Source organism: Psittacula echo (assembly GCF_963264785.1).
Source record: "Psittacula echo genome assembly, chromosome: 5".
Classification (NCBI taxonomy): Eukaryota; Metazoa; Chordata; class Aves; order Psittaciformes; family Psittacidae; genus Psittacula; species Psittacula echo.
Genome location: NC_137739.1, coordinates 48,252,557 through 48,274,552, shown reverse-complemented (window position 1 = coordinate 48,274,552; position 21,996 = coordinate 48,252,557). Strand labels below are relative to the sequence as shown.

Here is a 21,996-nt window from a genome sequence, read left to right as displayed (position 1 = left end):
TACCCTTAGCAGAGTCATTATCTTTTCATGTCTTGAAATAAATAACTACACCTTTCAACAAACAGACACCCAGTCCAGGACATTCTAATGAAAAAGCAGTGTGTTCTTACACCCCTGACATTCTTCAAGCCCTGGAGAGAAACAGTTTTGAATACACAGGCCCGTCCTTATCTTCTGCCACTGACTAAATAAGGCTTGAGATGATGGCTGTCATAGATCCATTTCCTGGTGCCAAATTCTTTTTCTATAAGAGTACATTTAATGTACAGGTGCAGATATCACTATATGAAGTTACTTTGTGGATTAAGTCACAGATACTTTTATTTTCCTGTGTGTAAGTCCTATGCACTGCTAAGGAGAGATGAGTAATTGTCTGTAACTTAAAACTTTTTACAAATAGGGAAAAGTTTTATTCTGGGCCTTGTATAGTAGTACTCACACTTTCAGTACTACTTGGCTTACAGAAAATGAATCAAAAGCATACCCCAAAGGTTTAGGCGCAGTGTTTCCATAGCTGGTTGGAGCTGAAGCCATCTTAGTGAAAGCCCTGTGAAAGCAAGGGCAGAAATCAAATGCTTATCTCATACCACATACTGCTGTAGAATGCTCCACTCTGGTCATCCAAAAGTGAAAAAACTTCTACTTCTTAAACTCTTTCAGGAAGTAACTATTTATTACATGCATCTCTCTTGTCTAGAAATGCAACAGTTAAGGAACTGAAAGGAATTTGATTTTGCACTTAAAAGACAAAACCTTTATTTTGATACCACGTAAAACTAGAGTAACTGATAGGCAGCAGGCCCTTTGGTATGAACCAATGACGTCTGGAGTCTGAACTAGCACAACTTTTAACTTATTTCAGTAAGTTGTTTCTATCTTGGATCCCTAAGTACACTACTATCTGTCATTTTCAAGACGGTTCTGGCATTACTGGAGTTTAGTTTTAAAATAAGATTTGCATGTATTACCATAATAATGACAGCAAGAAATCATGCCAAAATAAACAGAATCATAGAATCATAGAATAGTTAGGGTTGGAAAGGACATTAAGATCATCTAATTCCAACCCCCCTGCCATGGGCAGGGACACCCCTAAGCCATGTCACCCAAGTTAATATTTAAGGATAATTTCAGATGTATGAGAAGTAACACATAATTCTTTCGTAACAATGATGAGTTCTGTGAAATATACCCAGTTATAGCCTCACGTAGGAGAAAAAAGAAATTACTTACTTCCATTGTTTTATGTAGCTCAAAGGAGCAAGATTACAACCTGCATCCATCAATGCTTTTTTATACTGCTCCAAATCAATCTGAAAGTATGAAGCAGAGAATTACAAGAGGCTGAAACTACTCTAAGCTCTCTTTATGTGGAAAGGCAAGATACCCTTACCTAAATATTAAATAAGCAGCATAAAGTTATAGCATTAACCAAAGCTAAACAGTAATTACGTGTCTTACTCCCATCTCCTACCAAATATGAAAATAAAACTTAAAATGCAATTTTCTATGAGCACCTCTCATTAAACTTAACAGTATTTGCAGAATTAAATCCTGTGCGCTTTCAGATATGGGAAACTTTATATCTACTACATAGTATCTCTACTGCATAATAAAAATCTTTCTTGAAATTAATCATCGTAAGTTCAAAAGAAATATTAAGAAATTGTTTCCTGAATTACTCAGATACTGGCACAAGAAGCATTTCTCATTCATCTGCTAGTAAACTGACCCCATTATTCTTGAATATACAAGGGTAGAGTGAAATATTAACATTTTGTTTTATCTACTTCTATTGAGCAGTGGAGCAGAATAATAGAAAGTATGCCAAGGTGTGCCTTGCAGTACCTCTGAACTAAACATTTAAAAAGATAATTTTCCTTCCTACTAATCATTCATATCCTTTGAAACAGTGGCTAAAGCTTAGTGAGCAGATGCCCTGATAATACTGCAAGACTTATTTGAAGTTTTAGTATTACCTGAGCATTTCATACTTTGCTTCAAGAGAAGAAGAAATACCTACACTTAGTGCTGAAATGATACCAAAAAATCCTGTGTGGTAGAATTTGGTGCTGGAAGCTGTAAAGAACACACATACCTCTGAAGGTGCCTGAGCTGAGCTTATGTAATAGATCAAAAATAATCGCATTTTGTCTTCTGGAGTTCCCGCTGCAATGAAGAAAAAATAAATGTAAAAAAACCTACAGTTGTAACTAAGCTGCTGTGTCAAATGCTCTTCAGCAATTATATATATGCACAGTCAGACTTTTAGTTATGACAGTAATTGTTATCTATAACCATGCCTTTGTTCAGTGTATAAAGTGGCAGAAAGCCATTTAGCAATTTTATTGTAAAATGGGTTAGACTGGCTCACTGTTCCTGAAAGTTTACTTGAACTTCCCCATTTGCTTGTGGCAAATATTATTCTTCAAATAACATACTAAGTTATGTAGTGGGCATTAGATCTTATTTTATGCAGGGTCTGCAAGCATTAGCAGGGAGCAGATCCATGAAAGAGAAGACTAAAGAAAAATCATAGAAGTAAAAGCCGCAGCACATTATTTTTTAACTGTACAATTTGTTTATGCAGCTCTGTTGTTGACTGTACTGAAACACTTGAGGGCTGCAAAAGCACTTATGTGAACTTTTGGTAAGGAAAAAACATCTGACCATCCAGCCTGCCTTTAGAAGGGTTTTCATCGCTTCAATTTTCTTTTGCACACTACTCATTAGAGAAGAACACCGCTACAAATTCTTGGGAAGCATTATCAATAGCAATAAAACTTCTTCTCTGCCAGATCAAAATGCTGATGTGACCACCTCTATTACTTAACTATAACCTACTAAGAGTAGATTTTGAATACCATCCACTTTTTTCTAGACAAGAATCACTATTAGTAAAGAATCACTATTAGTGACTTCACATGAAGTACAACTTCCCAAAACAACATTTCAAATTTGTAATTCAACTCTTCATTAAAAAAGCTTGATACCTTTAAATATAATGTTTTATGAAAATTTACTTGCTTGTACTTGTGGGCAAGAAAAAAGACTTTTTTCTTTTCTTTTTTCCCTCACTTTTTTTTGTTTTGTCCCCGTTGTCCTCGTTCCCCCCCCTCCCCGAATGTGGATCATGTCAGCAGGGGTTCATCTAATCTAATCTGCAACTTTTGTTTCTATGTGACCATGTATTTAGTTTGGCAGAAGTTAATAGTAAGTGCTGTCAAAATGAACATTTTATGACTTGGTACATTTTTTTCCTTGGAAATAATTTTTATTAACATTTACCAAATACCAGTAAGCCACAAGATCAAGAACTGAAGAAACTTTGTATTATCTAAACCAAACCCCACGTTTTAAGGTAGACACCCACTCGAGTTCACATGGGTAAAGAGGACACTAAAACATTCTAAATATACAGTGTAACTGAATCTGGTTTCTGTAACTGACTTGGAAACTTGGCTTCCAGTTTGCCAGTTTATTGCTTGTCTCAGTACTTCCCCCATCACTAAGTTTCAGTTTCAACTGGAATACCCTGGACCTATTTACCTGATCTACAAAACTAGCAGCTTTGTGCTCACAGGAGTCTAAGTGATACTTTGTCTTACTAAAAGGTCACAAATAAAAAAACAAAACAAAATAAAAAAATCTGTGATTGTATTATGTACACTTTACTAAAACTAAGGAAAACGACTTTGTCAGGCAAAAGTACTTTACTCTTGACATACCACTGATGCAAATTATAGCTGTGATAAGACCCAGGTCAGTTGCCTGTAAAATGTTCACTGTTTCTTTTCTAGGCTATGGTCTGTGACAGCATAGAGAGGCGGGAGTGCTGAATGTTCTGAAGAAAACTCAACTTGTAAATGTAGAACAGAACAATCTTATTTTACACTCAAAACCCAGCAGGCAGCCTTTAGGGCTACTAAGGCAAAGTAAATCCACTGCCTCCCATTTTACCATTACTCCAGGATATAATAATATCCACTGAACTGAGAAGCAGCTAATAGCCCTAAGCAGTAGACTAGTATGACATAGCAAGAAATGGGACGCTGAAGCCTGAAGCTCTTAAGTGGTCAAGTCTAAGTGCTTTTGAGAAGACCTCTATAGATATCATTGTCCACAAGACAAGTATTCCCACAGATAATGCAAACAAGTAGTTCGCCACTGAAAACATTGGAAGACTTGGCCCGTTACTCCTTCAAAATGTTTTCAGCTGGTATTTCCCCGTGATTCACACAACAGGAAGCTGGCCAGTTTTACAAGATTGCATGTCCAGAAATAACCACTGTGATTTAACCTAAATCCTTGTTATATAAACTTACCTTACACCTAGACAATGCTTATGAAATGCTAATGTGAGACTGTGAACACTTGAATACTTAGTTTATGAAGGAAAACTTTAGCTTGGAAATCTAATCTTTCTCTTACGTAAAACCCAGGAACTTTGCTAATAGGAATGCCGATGTGATACATGAGGCTTGGAAAACAATTTGCTTTACATTCTGATCTAAAACACACAGAAAATGTGGATTCAGGTAAAAAGTAATTGATCCAGCAGGAAATGCTAGCAAGCATAATAATTTTTGTTTTCATATCTAAGTTCATGCAATTATAAAAGCTGAAATGGAAATCCGTAAAAGAATGGTTGATTCTGAACATGCAAAGGGACTAGTCTGTACTGATGCTTAATAAAGTACGTATTAGTTTCAAAGTAACAATGAATGTCTGTAGTCAGTTACAGACTGATGCCTGACATTAGATTTTCTGACAGTCTGTTAGTTTCTAGACTTGACCCAGTATAAGATTTGTAAAATTTTAGCTTAGGCTTCTGCTAACCATGTACTACTACTTCTGCTCCCTTTCGATTCTGTAGCGCAGACACTAGTAAAACATTTTTTTTTAAAGTCATATTCTTTTTATAAATATGAATCATTCTACAAACTCCAAGCAGACATTATGTCCAGTATGTAGCTACAAGACTACAAACATAAGCATGCAGTAAAGATACATCTTCTTAAAAGAGCATACTGGAAAAAGAGCAGGAACCCTGGGTCTCTTGATGCTTAATGTTTGCCAATACGCTTGCCAATATGCAGACAGGCCAGTGGTCATAACTTAAGTTTTACAATCTTGCTCTGCAGGTTATTTTGTTCCAGCCAACTCGTATCGGATCATACTGAAATCTATCAGAGGGTTGTGAGAGGTTGAGATGATAGTTGATGCTATGATACTGTAGAAAGGCTGAAAACCCATTCTGGTCTCAGCCTATTACAGAGAGACCCCTAGTGACTCCTGCTAACAGAGAACCTGAGTATCACCCAGTGTGCAAAGCCTTGTTATGTGTAAGCTCTATATGGAACAGAAGCTTGGATGCATTGCTCTGAAACAGTGAAAACAGACAAGACACAGCTGGGTCAATGCATGCAAAACTTGCATCTCTCAGTAAACCGGCGAACTCATGTCTTGCTTCCCTACTCTGCACCTTCTCCTATCTGTTGTTTTGCTCACGCAAACAAGCACTACCTACATTACAACCCCTTGATCTAACCAATTCTACGAAATGCCCTTTTTTCATTCTGTTTATGAGCTATGTATGCATTATAAAAAGTGCAGCAGGATTTTAAAGAATCAGTATTGTTTGGACCACACAATTCCATGCTATACTAATGTATACTGGAGAAGCACAAAAGTAAAAAATATTTTGGCCTTCAGAAATAAGGAGTTAAGAAGGAATTTTAGTGGAGCTGCAAAAGTGGCCAATATTTTGGTTATTACTCAATTGTAATACTAAACTCTCTAGACTGCTACTATTATCAGTAAAAGCTGTTTTCTTTACAAGTCTTGCACAGGTTGTACATAACCTCTTTACTAATCCTGAGGTCCCAACAGGTACAGACTTATGGTGTATCTTAACAAATTTTATACCAAGTTCAGATTTAAAGTACTCACCATCTGGGTCAGAAATCATGTCCAGAAGAGATTTATCCAGAGTGGATTTGCTCATTATCTTTTCCTCATATTCAAAATACACATCCAGCTTTCGACTCTGTTTAAGAGTAAGTGTTACAGTTATCAGCTTAACGCTGTGAAAGAATATTTATTTTCTCTTTAAAAAGTTTTAGTTATTAAGCTGCTTTTAAAAATCACTTTAAAATAAATTATCAGTAAAAGTACATTATAATATGCTTTTATTAGCTCTAATAAAATTGATGCTTATGCAATTTTCATATTAAAAGTGAAAATGGAAGTTAAGCAAGGTAATTCTGACATGCAAAATTTAAACTGGAAGAGGAGCTTTGTTTTCAACTATGGTTTTGCCGTGGCTGAAAACTACATGCCATCATACATAGTGTTATGCTGCAAAAGGAAAAAATAATGGCCAAGTGAATATTATGTAACATATTGTGCTGAACCTTAAGTCTTGCAGTCGACAAGGCAATTACTCAATGTAGATAAATGTAGGAAATTCCTAATTACATTAAGGCATCATCCCAGAGAACAGTTGACAGCTTGGACTGGTACTGAAGTAACTACTTCAGATCAAATAAGATTATTTTGCTAACACTGGAAAAGCAGTTTCTCATTATACAATGACACATACAGATCAAGTTGAGAAAACCCTATTTTAGGGAGGATGGCACAGGGACTGCACAAAACTAATGAGGCAAAAGCTTTATGGAAGACATCACATGGCCATGCAACTAATGACTGCATTGCAATATATCTGCACAAACAGCCCAGCTTGGTACTTCTCAACCACTGTATTGTATTTATATATTATATATATATATATTTTGTATTTATATATTATATATATATAACTATATATTGTAGTTACAATCTAAAGATAGAAAAACGCATTCCAAAACTGAATCCATTACATCACACATAATTATGAGCATTTGAACATCAAAATGTAGCATCACAAGAAATGTTACAACTACTCATCTTACAAAACCTTCATATCCAGTAATTAACTAAATCCTGGTGTTTGGACACATTCAGCTATGTATTGGCTCAAAGAGACCAGCAGAGTGGATCTCCATCTCATTGCCTTGTTAGTATTTCAGCTCCACATAACGGTCTTTGGGAAATTGAAATGATATTGCCAGAGTGAGGCAAGAGTCACTGGCGCATTTCTTGGATTAAGAGATTCAAGAAATTTTGTCTTATAATATTGAGGCATGCAAAACTGCTATGGCGGCACCCAACCCACTGCAGTGGCTGTTGTAATGTCAGCACCACCAAAACTTCACAAGTCTGTTTTTCACATGGTTCTGAAATCTACTAAAACTATTCCTGAGATCACAGATAAAGAAATGGAATTTTAAAAAACAGTATTTTACCACCCCCAGAAAAGCGAAAAACCAAAGAAGAAAAGACAGAAAGGTACTTCTGTAATCTTAAGAATTTTAGGGTATTTCACCTTCTGTGTACTGTAAGTTCATTAAAAAAAAGAGCTGGAGATGAGAATACAAAACAAAAGAAGAGGTCAGTCACAAAAAATATTTTAATATTGAAAGCCTTTGGCAATCAGCTTATGGTGCAGATAGCTATGTAACACTCTTCTATTTCTCATTCACCACCTACTGAACTAATTAAGAAAAGCAGTTACTTGCAGAAGAGCAACTTAATTTAAGCTTTTGTGGAAGCTTGTAATTACAACTTATAAAATTAATTACCATGAAGAGTGCTTAAAAAATGACCACTTACTAAAAACAGAGCTAGAGCTTCTTTCAATCTGTATTTACCTTGAGCTCATGTTAGAGGAGTAGTCACAGTCAAATTTTGGTAGTTATGCTACTGTAAAACCTTGGATTACTCCTGTATTTAGCCAAAGTTAAAGTGATTAATTTGGCAAACAATGATAGGACAAGGGGTAATGGGTATAAACTGGAACACAAGAGGTTCCACTTAAACTTGAGAAGAAACTTCTTCTCAGTGAGGGTGACAGAACACTGGAACAGGCTGCCTAGGGAGGTTGTGGAGTCTCCTTCTCTGGAGACATTCAAAACCCGCCTGTACACATTCCTATGTAACCTTATTTAGGTGTTCCTGCTCTGGCAGGGGGATTGGACTAGATGATCTTTTGAGGTCCCTTCCAATCTCTAACATACTGTGTGATACTGTGTGTGTGTGTGATTATCAGAGGCTATGTTACACTAATTTAACATTTTACTAGATCTGAACTACCAGCCTTTTTCCAAGTCCCTACGTCAGACGTAGTTCGACATCCTGCATGTCAGATGTAGTTCGGCATCCTGCATGTCAGATGCGTTCTGTGATTTCAATTCTACAGCATCTTGGAGACTTGGAGATCTGCATTACAGTTTCCTTAACTCTCTCTAGAGAGATAAAATAACTGCAAACAAGCTACTACAGTTCTTCTAGCCTTTCTGTTACATTCAGTTGCTTTTTTGTATTTTAACTACATTTGTATCTTCTTACATGGAGATAAATTCCATGTTATTAAGTTTGAAGTATTTTTCCCAGACAAAAGGCATCCAACAACCAAAGGATTGTCTTGAATTGTGGAAACTCAATCCTATTAAAATAAATATATTATTGTTGAATTTGGCAATGCCCATATTATCTTAGCTGGTGATCTGTGTAAGACAAACTTATTCAGAAGGCATGTAAAAACATAGAACACAAAAATATTCATTAATTCACTATATTTGTTTACAGATCAACTTTGAAATAAAACTATGTAATTCAAACATGAAATACTTTTAATTGTAAGAACAGATTTACAATTGTTAACTTACTTGGAGCAGAAACTAGGTAAAATTCTTCTCAACCATGTGTAACTTTATGACTATTTGACCATGACTGCTGAATAAAACGGACTAACTGCAGCAAAGAAAACTCACTGGTTGCATGTATTTGCTATACTTTGAGCCTAAACTGAAACATTAATGGTACATGTACACTTACTCTCTTAAAAAATATTGGACAATTACTTTTGAAATGTGAACTCAGTATTCTTTGGAGGGGACCAAACTGAAAATCCTAAAACTTCAGGTCCTTCATTTCTATCCACAACAGGCACATGAGAGGTAAGCAGCAATATAAAAATCTCAAGACTCTCTTTTCAACGCGACAAAAGCACAAACGGAAGAGATGGATCAGTATGGTGAGTCCATTCAGCTGCTTCTTCATGATATAACCAACAAAAGTTACTAGCAAAGATGCTAAGTAATTTTTCTTATACTAGCCTCCTAGGATTTAAATGGCCATCTAACCAAATTTCATACAGATTACTGAATAGCCTTAAACACTACTAGTTACCTTTTGACAGACTTCCCAGATATGCCGCATCAATGAGACAGTTACTTCCTGAAGAGCCAACTTGTCTAAGAAGTGCTAATAAGAAGCAGATGTCCCATTTAATTTAAGTAAGTGCAATGGCAAACTCAACGACATGCCAAGAGGAAAAGCTCAGGAATAGGAGCTAAACAATCTTGTAGATTTAATTATAAAAAAGACAGCAAAGAAGAGGTTCTCATGGATGCCAAACTGGCAAGCAAGGTGAAAAAAAAAGTAATAAAACCCAGTAATAAAACCAAGATGCATCCACATTTACAGATATTCCCTTTCTACATCCTGCTCTTAATTTCCTACCATGACACCTTGCTCCACACCAACTTCATTCAGGAGACCTTTCTATCTGTCAATTTAGAGACAGGACCTGTACTGCAGCTAAAGTGCTACCCTTCAGCTTGCTTTGTCTTTTTTAGTTTGGGTTTTGTCTGTTTGGCTTTTTTTTTTTAATATATTTGACAAAGCTTTCCACTAAGCATCTCTAGAAACAGGCTATTCATAAGCCAGAATTTATTTTAGGGAAAATTACTAAAGTGCATGGGAATCTCTACCTGTCACTGCAGTCCAAAATGAATACAAAATTCCTTCTTTTTTAAGCAGAGAATTGGAAGTAGGACCCATTGAAATCTCTTGGAGGGTCATTTTTCTAAGGACTTCCAGGAGGCTCTCCTATCCTCTTTACAGTACCGAATTCTTCCTTTTGGAGAGAGAACATGCAGAAGAAGAGAAAAGAAATTTTCTAAGAAATTACTGGAATTTCTCAAAAAATACTGATAGAAAACAACCAGAACCAACAGCCCCCAGAATGAGTGAGGCTGGTCAGGTAACTGCAGTGTGCTTCTAGCAAGAGGAAGAGAAACCCTGGGAGAAGACTCAAAGTGGCAGCTATAGACAGTTCCCTTCGACTGAAGTGCACAGAGTAATGCCAGAAGGGTCTTGTAACAGAACTCAGAAAAACCTGTTGTTTACTGTAAAGTTACTCAATTATCAGCTCTGAACTACAGAAAACCAGCCTGGACCACTGTAACATACATATTTCACAAACATACTGTTTCTGTTTACATGGTAAGACAAAAATGTAATCTCAAATTTGAAACACAGTAGTTACAATAGTAGAATTAATTTACAAAATATGAACTTGGTAATTTGAAAGTCTACTGGCAATGACAGTAATGGAGTCAAAGTATCAGGCCTTGAGATCAAGGAAATTCATATGTACATGATAACAAAATTATGTAAGAATTAAGAAAAACAAACCCTAAACCAAGCAAATGTAAGTTATAGGCCATGATTTAACATATTTCAGTAACCCTTGTATTCATTCTAGAATGACATGCAAAGATCAGCATTACTGAAGAATCAGAGCAGCTAGAAAGATGCCCGTATTTCTAGTGCTCAATTTGTTATCTGTTGGATACAGTCCTTCAGTCACTAGCTTCTCCAGAGAAAAAACAATCAATGCAAAACAAGGATGCATTTGTTCTAAGCACTGACAATAAACACTTGATGGTTCACTTTGTGAAAAAAGTGATGCATTCTTTCCACTATTTCACTAAACAGTAAGATATGCCAGAAAACTGCCAGGATTCTTAAGTACGTGATTAAGTTCTGTTTTCCTCTTGCTGTGTCTTAGAAAATGATCCAACAGAATGTGGAGAGCAGCTGTAAACTGAACACGAAAATATGACCACAAGAAAAAATACATTCTCCTAATATACCTAAAGCAGGTCTCGTAGTATTCTTTGCACTGATTCATATATATGTAGGGAAGAAAAATGCTCAAATACTTGATGTAATAAAAAACCGCAATGGACAAGGCGAACAGCCCATTTTAAAGTATGAATGTGCTTCCAGATTATTTTAAACGTGAAAATATAGTAACTTGAAAAAGAGCATGGTGCCTCACTAGCTCCTCATAAGCTGGGAACTTGCCAAAAAAATTCTCTCTTATCCTAACCTGATTTAATTATTGAACTGTATATAAATCCTACTAACCACAGCCTCAACGTGACATCAGAATTTCTGGGAAAGGTACTGGCTAAGATACTGCCCTTTTTGAGAGTACTTCTGAGTAGCATATCATCCTGCATGTTAAAATTCCACAGCTTGAAAGATACTTTTTGTAACACTGGAAGGTGAAAAGAGGGGAGAAAAAGAGTAAGACAAAGCAGTTGGAATAAAATTTACTCATCATTACTATATTGAATAAACTGCACGCCTATTTGTCTTGCAATCTTCTTTGACAGTTATACAATAAGAAGGTAAAGAGCCTGAGCATTTTGCAATACCAGAATTAAAAACCATGCATGCAGAAATGGATCACCACTCTGGGAACTCTCCAACAGCAGGCTCCCTGCCAGAGAGGAAAGCCTAAGGGCTAGTACAGAGCTACAGCAGAGGCAAGTAGAGTAATTCCTTCGATCTCTAGGTAACAGAAAAGTGTAATAGAGAATGACCAAGTGCATCTGGCTCCAGTCCATTGCTAAGTGGACACTCGTGATTAAAACTGGTATTACTGCCATTCCACATCTTACTCTGAAACCTGGCTTCTATCAAAAAAATAATATATAAAATACTACTGGTGTAGCCCTGTCATTAATGTCTCGGTATCTTCCTTAGAAAAGTGAATTTTTAGATGAGGCATCAAATAAAATATTAACATTGTCAACTTCTATTTTTTTTTAAATGGTATTAATGTACTGCTTTAAAATTGCCAGACATGAAAACTGACATGCTGAATATTGCAAAAGCACATAAACTATGCCTTACAGTATTGAGCCAAACACAGACACACTTACATCTCTTTCTCAATTTTATAAATATGTAAAATTAATTTATTTATTAAAATTCAGAATGAATCCTTTGTTCACTTATAGTAGTTAGTTTAAAAAGCATCAGTAGCAGTAACGACTGAGGGCATATCTTAGGCACTTTACAAATAGTAAAGTTAGCTTTGAAACACATCACCTTCCATGAGTTATAAATAGCATGGGGTAAAATTTTCTGACTTGATTTTCAATGAGTCCTGGTGCTTGTATTGCTTTCAGAAACAGAATTCCAGTGTTTCTGAAAGTCTCATTTACAATTTCTGTTCTCATACTGTTCGAAAACAGATCCATCTTCTAAGTTATCCTAGTAGTAACCATGGTCTTTACTTGATACTGAAACCGTCTCCAAGTTCTCTGATACAAAAGCAGCAGACTTAAATAGAAAAGAGGACAAGCATTCTTCTGAAGTGCTTAAATTACGCACAAGACATCTAACAGTCCCTGCTGCAAAGACCAGTTTAGTAACTTGCATCATTATTGCCACACGTCTTGGGTATCATTTTCATTGGTGAACAGGAAACAGTACCCTTCTGATAAACACATACAGAACAGAAAATTGCTTAGACTGAAGTTGTAACTTGCCATGACACATCTCTGCAGTAAACAAAACACTTCCATCACACTTATTTTAGAAAGACTTCAACCCACAATAAAGTTGTGGCCATCATAAAAAATGAGAGTATACTAGTGAATTCTGGTAATAAAAAAATTCATAGGTTTACTTCACTTTCCATGTCAAGGCATTCAAAATTCATTCCCTCTCAGCCTTTAACACGTAATGTTATGCAGTGATATCTGCAAGAAGTAGCACAATTGAGAAGGGTCACTTTCTTATCTTAGTTCACCTGCTCAAGTATGTTTCTCCAGGTAAGGAGCACTACTGACAGAAAACTGAAGTTGGAGAGCAATCATACCTTTATATGCTCCAAAACAGCTGTTGCAACATTTGTATGAAGATCAATGAGCCTCTTCTTTTCCAGAAGTTCTGGAAGAGAGCTGAAGAGATTAAATACAAACTAACCTGCTGAGTTGCACAGTTAGTTGAATTGTGTATTGTATAGTCGGTACAAAAAACTTGACAGCTGGATAGAACAGTTTGGGTTGGAAGGAACCGAAAGATTACTAAAACCTAAAATTGCAGAATACAGTAGGATTGAAACTAAAAACGTTGCAAAGTAGAGATATAATAATTCTCATAACAGAAGGACATTATCCAATTGTAATGTAGTAAAACAGCTTTTTACCTTGACTAGCAATTTAATATACCTTGACTAATAATTTAATACTCCTATTGAAAGCTTGTGATCAACAACAGATATATGCCCTGCTTACCTAAACAAATAATCTACTAGAATTATGGTTTATATAAGCAACATTTAGTTCACATCTGACACACCTACCAAATAGCAGTTACACACTTTTCTGAAGGGGCCCAAGATTTTCCTTAATAAAGCCAGATTACAGAAAACAGTCAGACAGAGGATAACTGAACGGGGAAACATCCTGATGAAGTTTTAGTCATACAAAAAAAGCTTTTCATGCTTGCCACTTTCATACCCTGCTGCCTTAACCTGAAAACCAGCATCCTGAGAAGTACAAAACTTTAAAACTATAGGGGGAGCTTACAAATACATGCTTGCTTTTTTGAAACTGATCCATCACCCATCCTCTGGAATTCCAATCAAATTCTAATGATGGCATAGCATAGAAAGCAACTTTTGAAACTGACAAAGATAAAACTAATGCAGACACATGATGGATTTCACAGGACAATGGGCATATCACCCTATCTATCCTCAGAATAAGAATCATTCCTTCTTCCTTTTGATTACGGTCTTCATGAAACACAGCAAATTGAACATCTCCCTTCTCCAAGGCATCAGTGGAACAAAAAACACTTACAATGAGGAACGAGTCTAAATCTCAGACTTTCAGTGTCATCCATGGTGGCTAGGTCTCCAGAGGAAGGGAGTAAACTTCCCATGCAGAGTTCTTAATGACTATAATCTTGCCAATAGATGTTACAGTAACTACATTAGTCAAAATGTAATTGATTACACACAGTACAGAGCAAGCAGATGCTTCAGGAAGTGGATTTCACTAACAATTTATTTAAGGAAGGAATGTAGAGGTAGGTAGTTGGGTTTTTCTGGTGGAAAAGTGTAAGCAGATCTATGATGCACTTAAGAGTATTCAGCTTTGCTGAGGAAACACTCCAAATCCATGTGTAGAGGGCTCACGCACACCTGCTGTGGAAGTTACATGTGCAAGTACTTGTCAAGGACATCGCATTAATCTTTACCAGGATTATAAAGCACTTAAACTCTGTTACTAAGCTGAATAGCCTACTTTTAAAGTTATTTATTTTGAAGGATATCAAAAGTGAAATGACAGAAAGAATTAGAAATGGTTCCAAATTAATTAGATAGTAAGGCATTATTGATCACTTACCTGACAGCTGAAGTTAGCTTAGCTGTATTATCAGAAAGCATACTTATTGCTCCTTCATCCTCCCCTTCTATACCCTGGATTTGGGGAAGGGTTTGGAAAGAGGAGTAAAAATAGTCACAATAAACACAAAGATCTCACACGCAAATATAGTCTGTACATTTAGAACCTGTTTTCCTATAATGGTATTAACGTCTGGATTGTGTTTTTTATAGATATTATGGAAGTTATGCAAATGTAAAACAAATACATGCATGAAACTGAACCTTCTCATGAAATCAGGTACTTCTAGTCCTGCTTGTAAGATTGTATTAAGCCTAAAATTCAGCATGTGGTGATAATTTTGGGGAAAAGGGGATGACAGGGTAGGCTAAGTATTTCTGCAAGTCCTATTATGATTTAGGCATATAGGTAATAAAACTTACCATGATACTTTTAAGCCTTTTGACTTCATCTTCTTGGGCTCTGTAGGATTCCAGCTCTTGCTGAACTGACTCAGCTACTTCTGGAAAAGGACTAATGCAATACTCTGCGTTAGGCCCAGTAAAATCAACAAACTGAAACACCAGAACCAGATAGGCTGCATGATCAAATGATGATGGAAATGTTTTCAGAAATATCAATACGCAAATCATGCAGCAGTGTCAAATCAGTGAAAATAACATCTTACTGTAGGCTTACTTAAACTTTCTAAGATATATTCACTGCTTTCAGTACTTCTATGGAACTTTGATAAGAACGATTTTGTGCTCTGTAACAAAAAGCTAATGTACAATTAATATGGACAATGATCATTCATTATATGGTGGGTTGACCTTGATTGGACATCAGCTGCCCATGAAGCCACTCTATCACTCTCCTCAGCAGTATGGGTGGGGAGAAAATAAGATAGAAGAACTCCCCAAAATTCATGGGTGAAGATAAAGGCAGTTTAATAGAGAAAAAGCGATGTTTTGCTTTGCTTTTGTCCTGGGTTCAGCAGTAGCAGTCAGTTTTTCTCCTTCTTAGTAGCTGTTGCAGCACTGTGTTTTTGACTTTCGGCCTGGGAATGGAGCTGATAACACCGATGTTTAGACTGACCAAGGACTTTGTGAGTCTCATGCTCTGCCAGGGAGGAGGGGAAGCCGGGAGGAAGCAGGGACAGGACGCCTGACCCAAACTAGCCAAAGAGGTATTCCATACCACAGCACGTCATGCCCAGGGAGGTAACTGGGAGCTACCCGGACGGGCACGTCCTTTTTTTCTGTCGGGCTCTCTTTTTCGGGGGGCGGTATCGTATTCTCTTCCCTTGTTATTTCTCTTATCATTATTATTATTGGTGGCAGCAGTAGTGATTTGTGTTATACCTTAGTTACTGGACTGTTTTTATCTCAACCCGTGGGAGTTACATTCTTTCGATTCTCCTCCCCATCCCTCTGGGGGGGTGGGGAGGAAGTAGACTGCGTGGTTCTAATTTACAGCCGGGGCTTAAACCACGACAACTTTCTCATGCAACCAAAAGACTTTCTTCTCTACTTCCCATTTGTAGGTGATGCCTGGCCACTTCCCAGGAAGCAGCTGCTCTGGAAGACAAACGTCATAAAAAAAAAAAAAAATGTCCTCTCTTCTTTTAGCTTTTATTGCTGAGCAGGTATCATATAGTATGGAATATCCCTTTGGTCAGTCTGGGTCAGCTGTCCTGGCTAAGTCCTTTTCCAAGATCTTGCCCCACTTGGTGAGGGGAGAATGCTGGAGAGACAGCCTTGATGATGTGCCATCACTGCTCAGTGGTAGCCAAAACACTGGTGTGTTATCAACACCTTTCCAAGTACCTATACAAAACACAGCACTATGAGGCTGCTAAGGGGAAAACTAACTGTCTCAGCAATACCCAATAAACCTTAAAAAATAAAAACTCAAAACATTTTCAAAGAAGCTTAAAAATAGAACTACCATAACATGAAGAATACTCAGAATTTATATTAACCATATTAATATAAATTTTGTACCTATACAGCTTACCTGCCCTTATGTTTTTGCCAGAATTTATCAGACATAGTTAAATCATAGGACTTCTTATTTTTTTTCTTAGGTCTAGCACCTGCTGGAGAACTTTCTGTTCCTGTTGATTCTTCCAAGTTAACTCTATTCAAATGAAAATCCTAAAAAAACCAACAACAACAAAAAAAAGAGGAATCTTATGTAAATATGATAGTTTTTAATTATTTAATCATTTTTTTATAGTCAACCAATTATCTTCTGGAATATTTTCTAAAAAATATCAACACAGCTATTAGAATTTCATAAGATGGTAGCACACAATTTACTAACTAGATAGTAACAACAGCAATGTAAGAACTCCGAAATTACTCACACTCATTGAAAAAAACACCAAAAAAGCAACAAATATTAAGCAAAGACATCTGATTGTCTCACACACAACCAGTCTGTGACACTATACTCTGAACACTGCTCTCTGTACAGGAACACATTTATTTAGCAATAACTGCGCTCTAACAACTGGCCAAAATTTTAAACTATAAAAGTTCCTGGTTGCAGACATAGAATGTTTTGAGGGCTGAATTTCACTTACACAACTACAGCAAATGTATCAAGACTGCAAAGAAGCTCATGACATCAGCAGCAGGAACATCCACTACCAGGACTATTTAGTTACACCTTCACAATTCTTTTCCAATTAGTTTAAATACTAGTGAAATAGTGAATGGTTGATAACGAAATAGTTTGCAACAAAGTTGCCATTTCACTATATAGCTTTTCTTCCACAACGCCTGAACTTAGAAACTACATCTTTTTAGGTAGATGACACAGTTATGCTCACACAGTGTGTTACCACATCACTCCCTGAGTGTCTTCTGGTTCTTTACCCCATTACATTTGCAAGAACAGTTCTGTGTTTTCCAGCAGCGTACACATTCCCCCTGCTGACTTCATTCTAACCCTTTTCAAGAACATTAAAAATTTGAAGGTGATCTATGCTTGGCAAATGACTATAAAGAGAGTCAAAACAACCACACAGAACTTCCCATGCATCTTTAAGAATAAATGTATTGTTTTCAGAAATAAAACTCCAAAATTACATTGTCATTACAGTGAACAAAACTAGATCACTGTAAGTTAAACTGTCAATAGTTTAAAGTGGTTTTAGTTATCCCTTGGCAGAGTTCACACTTCAAATGAAACACTATAAATGAACCACACCAGAATAGGAACCAAACTAAGTAGCTACTCAAACAAAGTACACGCAGTGAATGAGTACAAACCTCATCTTACAATACATGTTAAATGTTTCAGCAAAAAGAGTATTTTTTCAAGTATGTATGTTTAACAAAAATTTAAAGAAAAAAAAATTAATTTCATTGCCAATTAAGCTGTGATGTTAAATTGGTTCACCAGTGGTTAAATTAACTCACCAGTGACCTGAGTTTCCAAGTTAGTTTTGGCATGTATAAGTTTTACCAAAATAATTCTCATTGATTAAGTGTTTTCACCACCCCATTTTGTCTTTATAAGACTTTCTATCCATGCTTCCCATTTTTCCATATCCACTTGTGAAATGTTGTTTATTCAGAAAGCGGAATCTCTTCATACAAGCCTGTTTATATGTAGAAACACAATTATAATGCTAAGGCACATGAAAAACAAGGAGGTGCTTGGTGACAGCCAGCATGGCTTCACTAAGGGGAAATCCTGCCTGACCAATTTGGTGGCCTTCTATGATGGGGCTACGAAACTGATGGACAGGGGCAGAGCAGTTGACGTCATCTACCTGGACTTGTGCAAAGCTTTCGACACTGTCCCACATGACATCCTTGTCTCTAAATTGGAGAGACATCAATTTGATGGGTGGACCACTCGGTGGATAAAGAACTGGCTGGATGGCTGCATGCAAAGAGTTGTGGTCAATGGCTCCATGTCCGGCTGGAGACCGGTAACGAGTGGTGTCCCTCAGGGATCGGTGTTGGGACCGGTCTTGTTCAACATCTTTGTCAGTGACATGGACAGTGGGATTGAGCGCGCCCTCAGCAAGTTTGCTGATGACACCAAGCTGTGTGGTTCGGTTGATACGCCAGAGGGAAGGGATGCCATCCAGAGGGACCTCGACACACTTGTGAGGTGGGCTGATGCCAACCTTATGAAGTTTAACCATACCAAGTGCAAGGTCCTCCACGTGGGTCGGAGCAATCCCAGGCACGGCTACAGGTTGGGCAGTGAAGAGATTCAGAGCAGCCCTGCAGAGAAGGACTTGGGGGTGTTGGTCAATGAAAAAATGAACATGAGCTGGCAGCGTGCGCTCGCAGCCCAGAAAGCCAACTGTATCCTGGGCTGCATCAAAAGGAGTATGACCAGCAGGTCCAAGGAGGTGATCCTGCCCCTCTACTCTGCTCTCGTGAGACCTCACTTGCAGTATTGTGTGCAGTTCTGGTGTCCTCAACATAAAAAGGACATGGAACTGTTGGAACAAGTCCCGAGGAGGGCCACGAGGATGATCAGGGGACTGGAGCACCTCCCGTATGGAGACAGGCTGAGAAAGTTGGGGCTGTTCAGCGTGGAGAAGAGAAGGCTGCGTGGAGACCTCACAGCAGTCTTCCAGTATCAGAAGGGGGCCTACAAGGATGCTGGGGAGGGACTATTCATCAGGGACTGTAGTGACAGGACAAGGGGTAACGGGTTCAAACTTAAACAGGAGAAGTTTAGATTGGATATAAGGAAGAAATTCTTTACTGAGAGGGTGGTGAGGCACTGGAATGGGTTGCCCAGGGAAGTTGTGAATGCTCCATCCTTGGTGGTGTTCAAGGCCAGACTGGATGAGGCCTTGGGTGGCATGGTTTAGTGTGGGGTGTCCCTGCCCATGGCAGGGGGGTTGGAACTAGATGATCTTAAGGTCCTTTCCAACCCTAAGTATTCTATGATTCTATGGATGCAGCATACAACTTTGTGCCTGGGTTAGCATTTAGGTTATCATCCCACAGAATTCCTGGACTGTTGTAACTGAGAGCTTAAATAAAAAATGATTAATTTGAAAATGCATTTTACATAATCATCACCTCAGTTAACACTTTCACAGTTACAATTTATGGCCTTTTCAAAGGCTGCTTGAGGTTATTTAATGAAATACTATATGCTCAGTACACGAAGAACCTGGCATGCTGACCTTTAAAGTGAGTAACTTGACTGGTCTGGAAATTAAACTTCTGCCCTTGACATGGAATCACAGGCCACTTGGTTACAATTTCACAATATAATCCTGTCAACTCAATAAAAATTAGATGCAACATGCAACCAAGTTGTTCCAGAGAAATTACTGAAATGTGAAGCAGCACAGCCAACTATCCCATGATTCTCAAATCATTCATCTAGTGTTATTCTAATATCCCTCCATATTTGTAGTGCTAGTTGTTCTAAGCTTCCACTACATCTTTGATCCCTCTGCATCTTGATGCACCAAACTCGTACCCCAGGGCATACCTGAGGCCACCCACCACCACCTTCTTTACCTGGCAGCTGAGTAGGAGGCAAGTATGTGGAGCTCTGCATTGATTTACTATCTAGTAAGTGAGCATTTGCAGATTAAATGGTTGGCATGTGACAAACTGAAGTAAGTGTAGACCTTGTGCAACGGCGCTTACACTGGTAAAAATTTTAATTCAGGTTTCCATCCCCTGTTCACCCCCTTCTTTCACTGATTTTCAAAAACAATGTGTAGAAATTCAGTACTTCTGTTTGCAAGTCTCTAGGCAGCTCAATAGCCATTGGAGAAAATAATTGTGACTACACAATTCACGACCAACTCTGTATACAAACACATATGTATATATGCATATTTTACATATTCTTCTAACAGTCTCAATAATAAAACCAAAATATGTCTCAAAGATATTTAAATGATTTGCATGACTAATTCTGGAGTATAAAAAAGTCTTCAGATTGTAATTATTCATACTTGTGTATCTTTCACTATCTACTTCGTAAGTATATATGAAACGCATGAATATTAGGAAAACAGCATCTGCTTTCATTCAAGAACATTTCTTCTACTACTACTACTGGTTTTACAAAATAAACTTGAGGAAATAAAACTGATCTAAGGCTATCTGAATTTCCAAAAAATTATTAAAAATACACTTGATATCTCTATACTGGACACTTACACCACCTTGTGGGGAAAACCAGAAATAGGTATTTTTGGAAATTCAAACATATTAAAATCAGTTTAAAAACCTCATTAAAAGCATTTAGTTTTCAAAAGTGAATTGCAGTTAATGGCGTCTGGAGTTTACATAACAGAAAAGATCATGAACAACTGAAGAAAAACACAGGATTGCTGAATAGTCTATCTTTTGATAATATCAAGATTTCAAGTTTTTAACAATTTTAGAAGTTACTGCTAAATAACCTTTCTAGATAAAATTTTCCAAGTTGTTTTTTACTAAACAATTTCCAAATTAAACAGACAGAACAGATTTTGCATTATGAGATCATCTGGTATTAAGTTTAATAACAAACTGAGTGAAAAAATAGTTTTGGTAACAAAATCAGATTTATTCTTACCAGAACATCATGCACTAAAGCTTGGTATGTCCACGTATGATGTAGAGGAGTTGCTAAATCTATGTTTCTGTCAACAAGGACTAATAGGGGCCTTTGGAAGCTGAAAAGATGACACGGTATTAATATTTCTTTAAACATGTTTAGAACACCTCAGTAACATCCTCAGTGATTTCAGCAACCTTCTGCATCATGTACTCCAAGCTAAAACCCAAACTGCTTACTGCAGAGTTCCTCCAGCCTTCCACAAAGCATCTGGGGCTGATGACTGCCAGAAATTACATGAATCACTGTCTTAGTAATGATAAAAAGATTATTTCTTTTTGTGCTAAGTAGAATTACCAATGCATAAATATTAACCAGAAGGCGAACAGTAACTAGCCTTTTAGGTTATTAACTAATATCTCTTCATGTGGATACACGTTTGCATGCCAAGCAACTTTTGAGTGGCTAATATTCCACCTTAATTCCCACTATCCTCAAATATAAAAATATATCTTTCAAGGGTTTTTAATTATGAACTTCTGAGATGCATTGTGGTAATTCCATCAATACTCAATTTTATGGAAAAAGAATGTAGAAATGCCTAAATATCTTGGACTATGGCTGCATGAAAAAATTATTGTGAAAAGAAGAAGGCTGTGAATCATCAGAACATTACTGGAACCATCTCCCTTAAGCACATTAACCCTACAGTAAATGTGATGACTAAATTACAGTGTATTTAAATAAAGTAAAACCATATTAATTCCATGCTCTGGATTTCCTTGTGGTATTTTCATCTCAAGAGCCTTAGTCACTCAATTCTGAAAACCAGAATAAAAATCTGAAGCTATTTAACTGG

General features: G+C 37.1%; 1 protein-coding gene across 2 annotated transcripts in view; it reads right to left on the bottom strand.

The window, feature by feature from the left end:
• SCFD1 (sec1 family domain containing 1) overlaps positions 1 to 21,996 on the bottom strand; it is a 51,788-nt gene that overhangs the window by 15,532 nt on the left and 14,260 nt on the right. For both annotated transcript variants that reach the window (XR_013956889.1, XM_080618433.1), the window contains exons 10-18: positions 21,156 to 21,255; positions 16,605 to 16,744; positions 15,029 to 15,119; positions 14,607 to 14,680; positions 13,070 to 13,151; positions 5,953 to 6,049; positions 2,099 to 2,169; positions 1,234 to 1,313; positions 485 to 547 (exon numbers count right to left, since the gene is read on the bottom strand). Coding sequence is in view for 1 of the 2 variants with exons in the window: in XM_080618433.1 (XP_080474559.1) it covers positions 485 to 547; positions 1,234 to 1,313; positions 2,099 to 2,169; positions 5,953 to 6,049; positions 13,070 to 13,151; positions 14,607 to 14,680; positions 15,029 to 15,119; positions 16,605 to 16,744; positions 21,156 to 21,255 (798 nt within the window). In the remaining variant the exon portion in view is untranslated. The remainder of the gene's footprint in view (positions 1 to 484; positions 548 to 1,233; positions 1,314 to 2,098; positions 2,170 to 5,952; positions 6,050 to 13,069; positions 13,152 to 14,606; positions 14,681 to 15,028; positions 15,120 to 16,604; positions 16,745 to 21,155; positions 21,256 to 21,996) is intronic.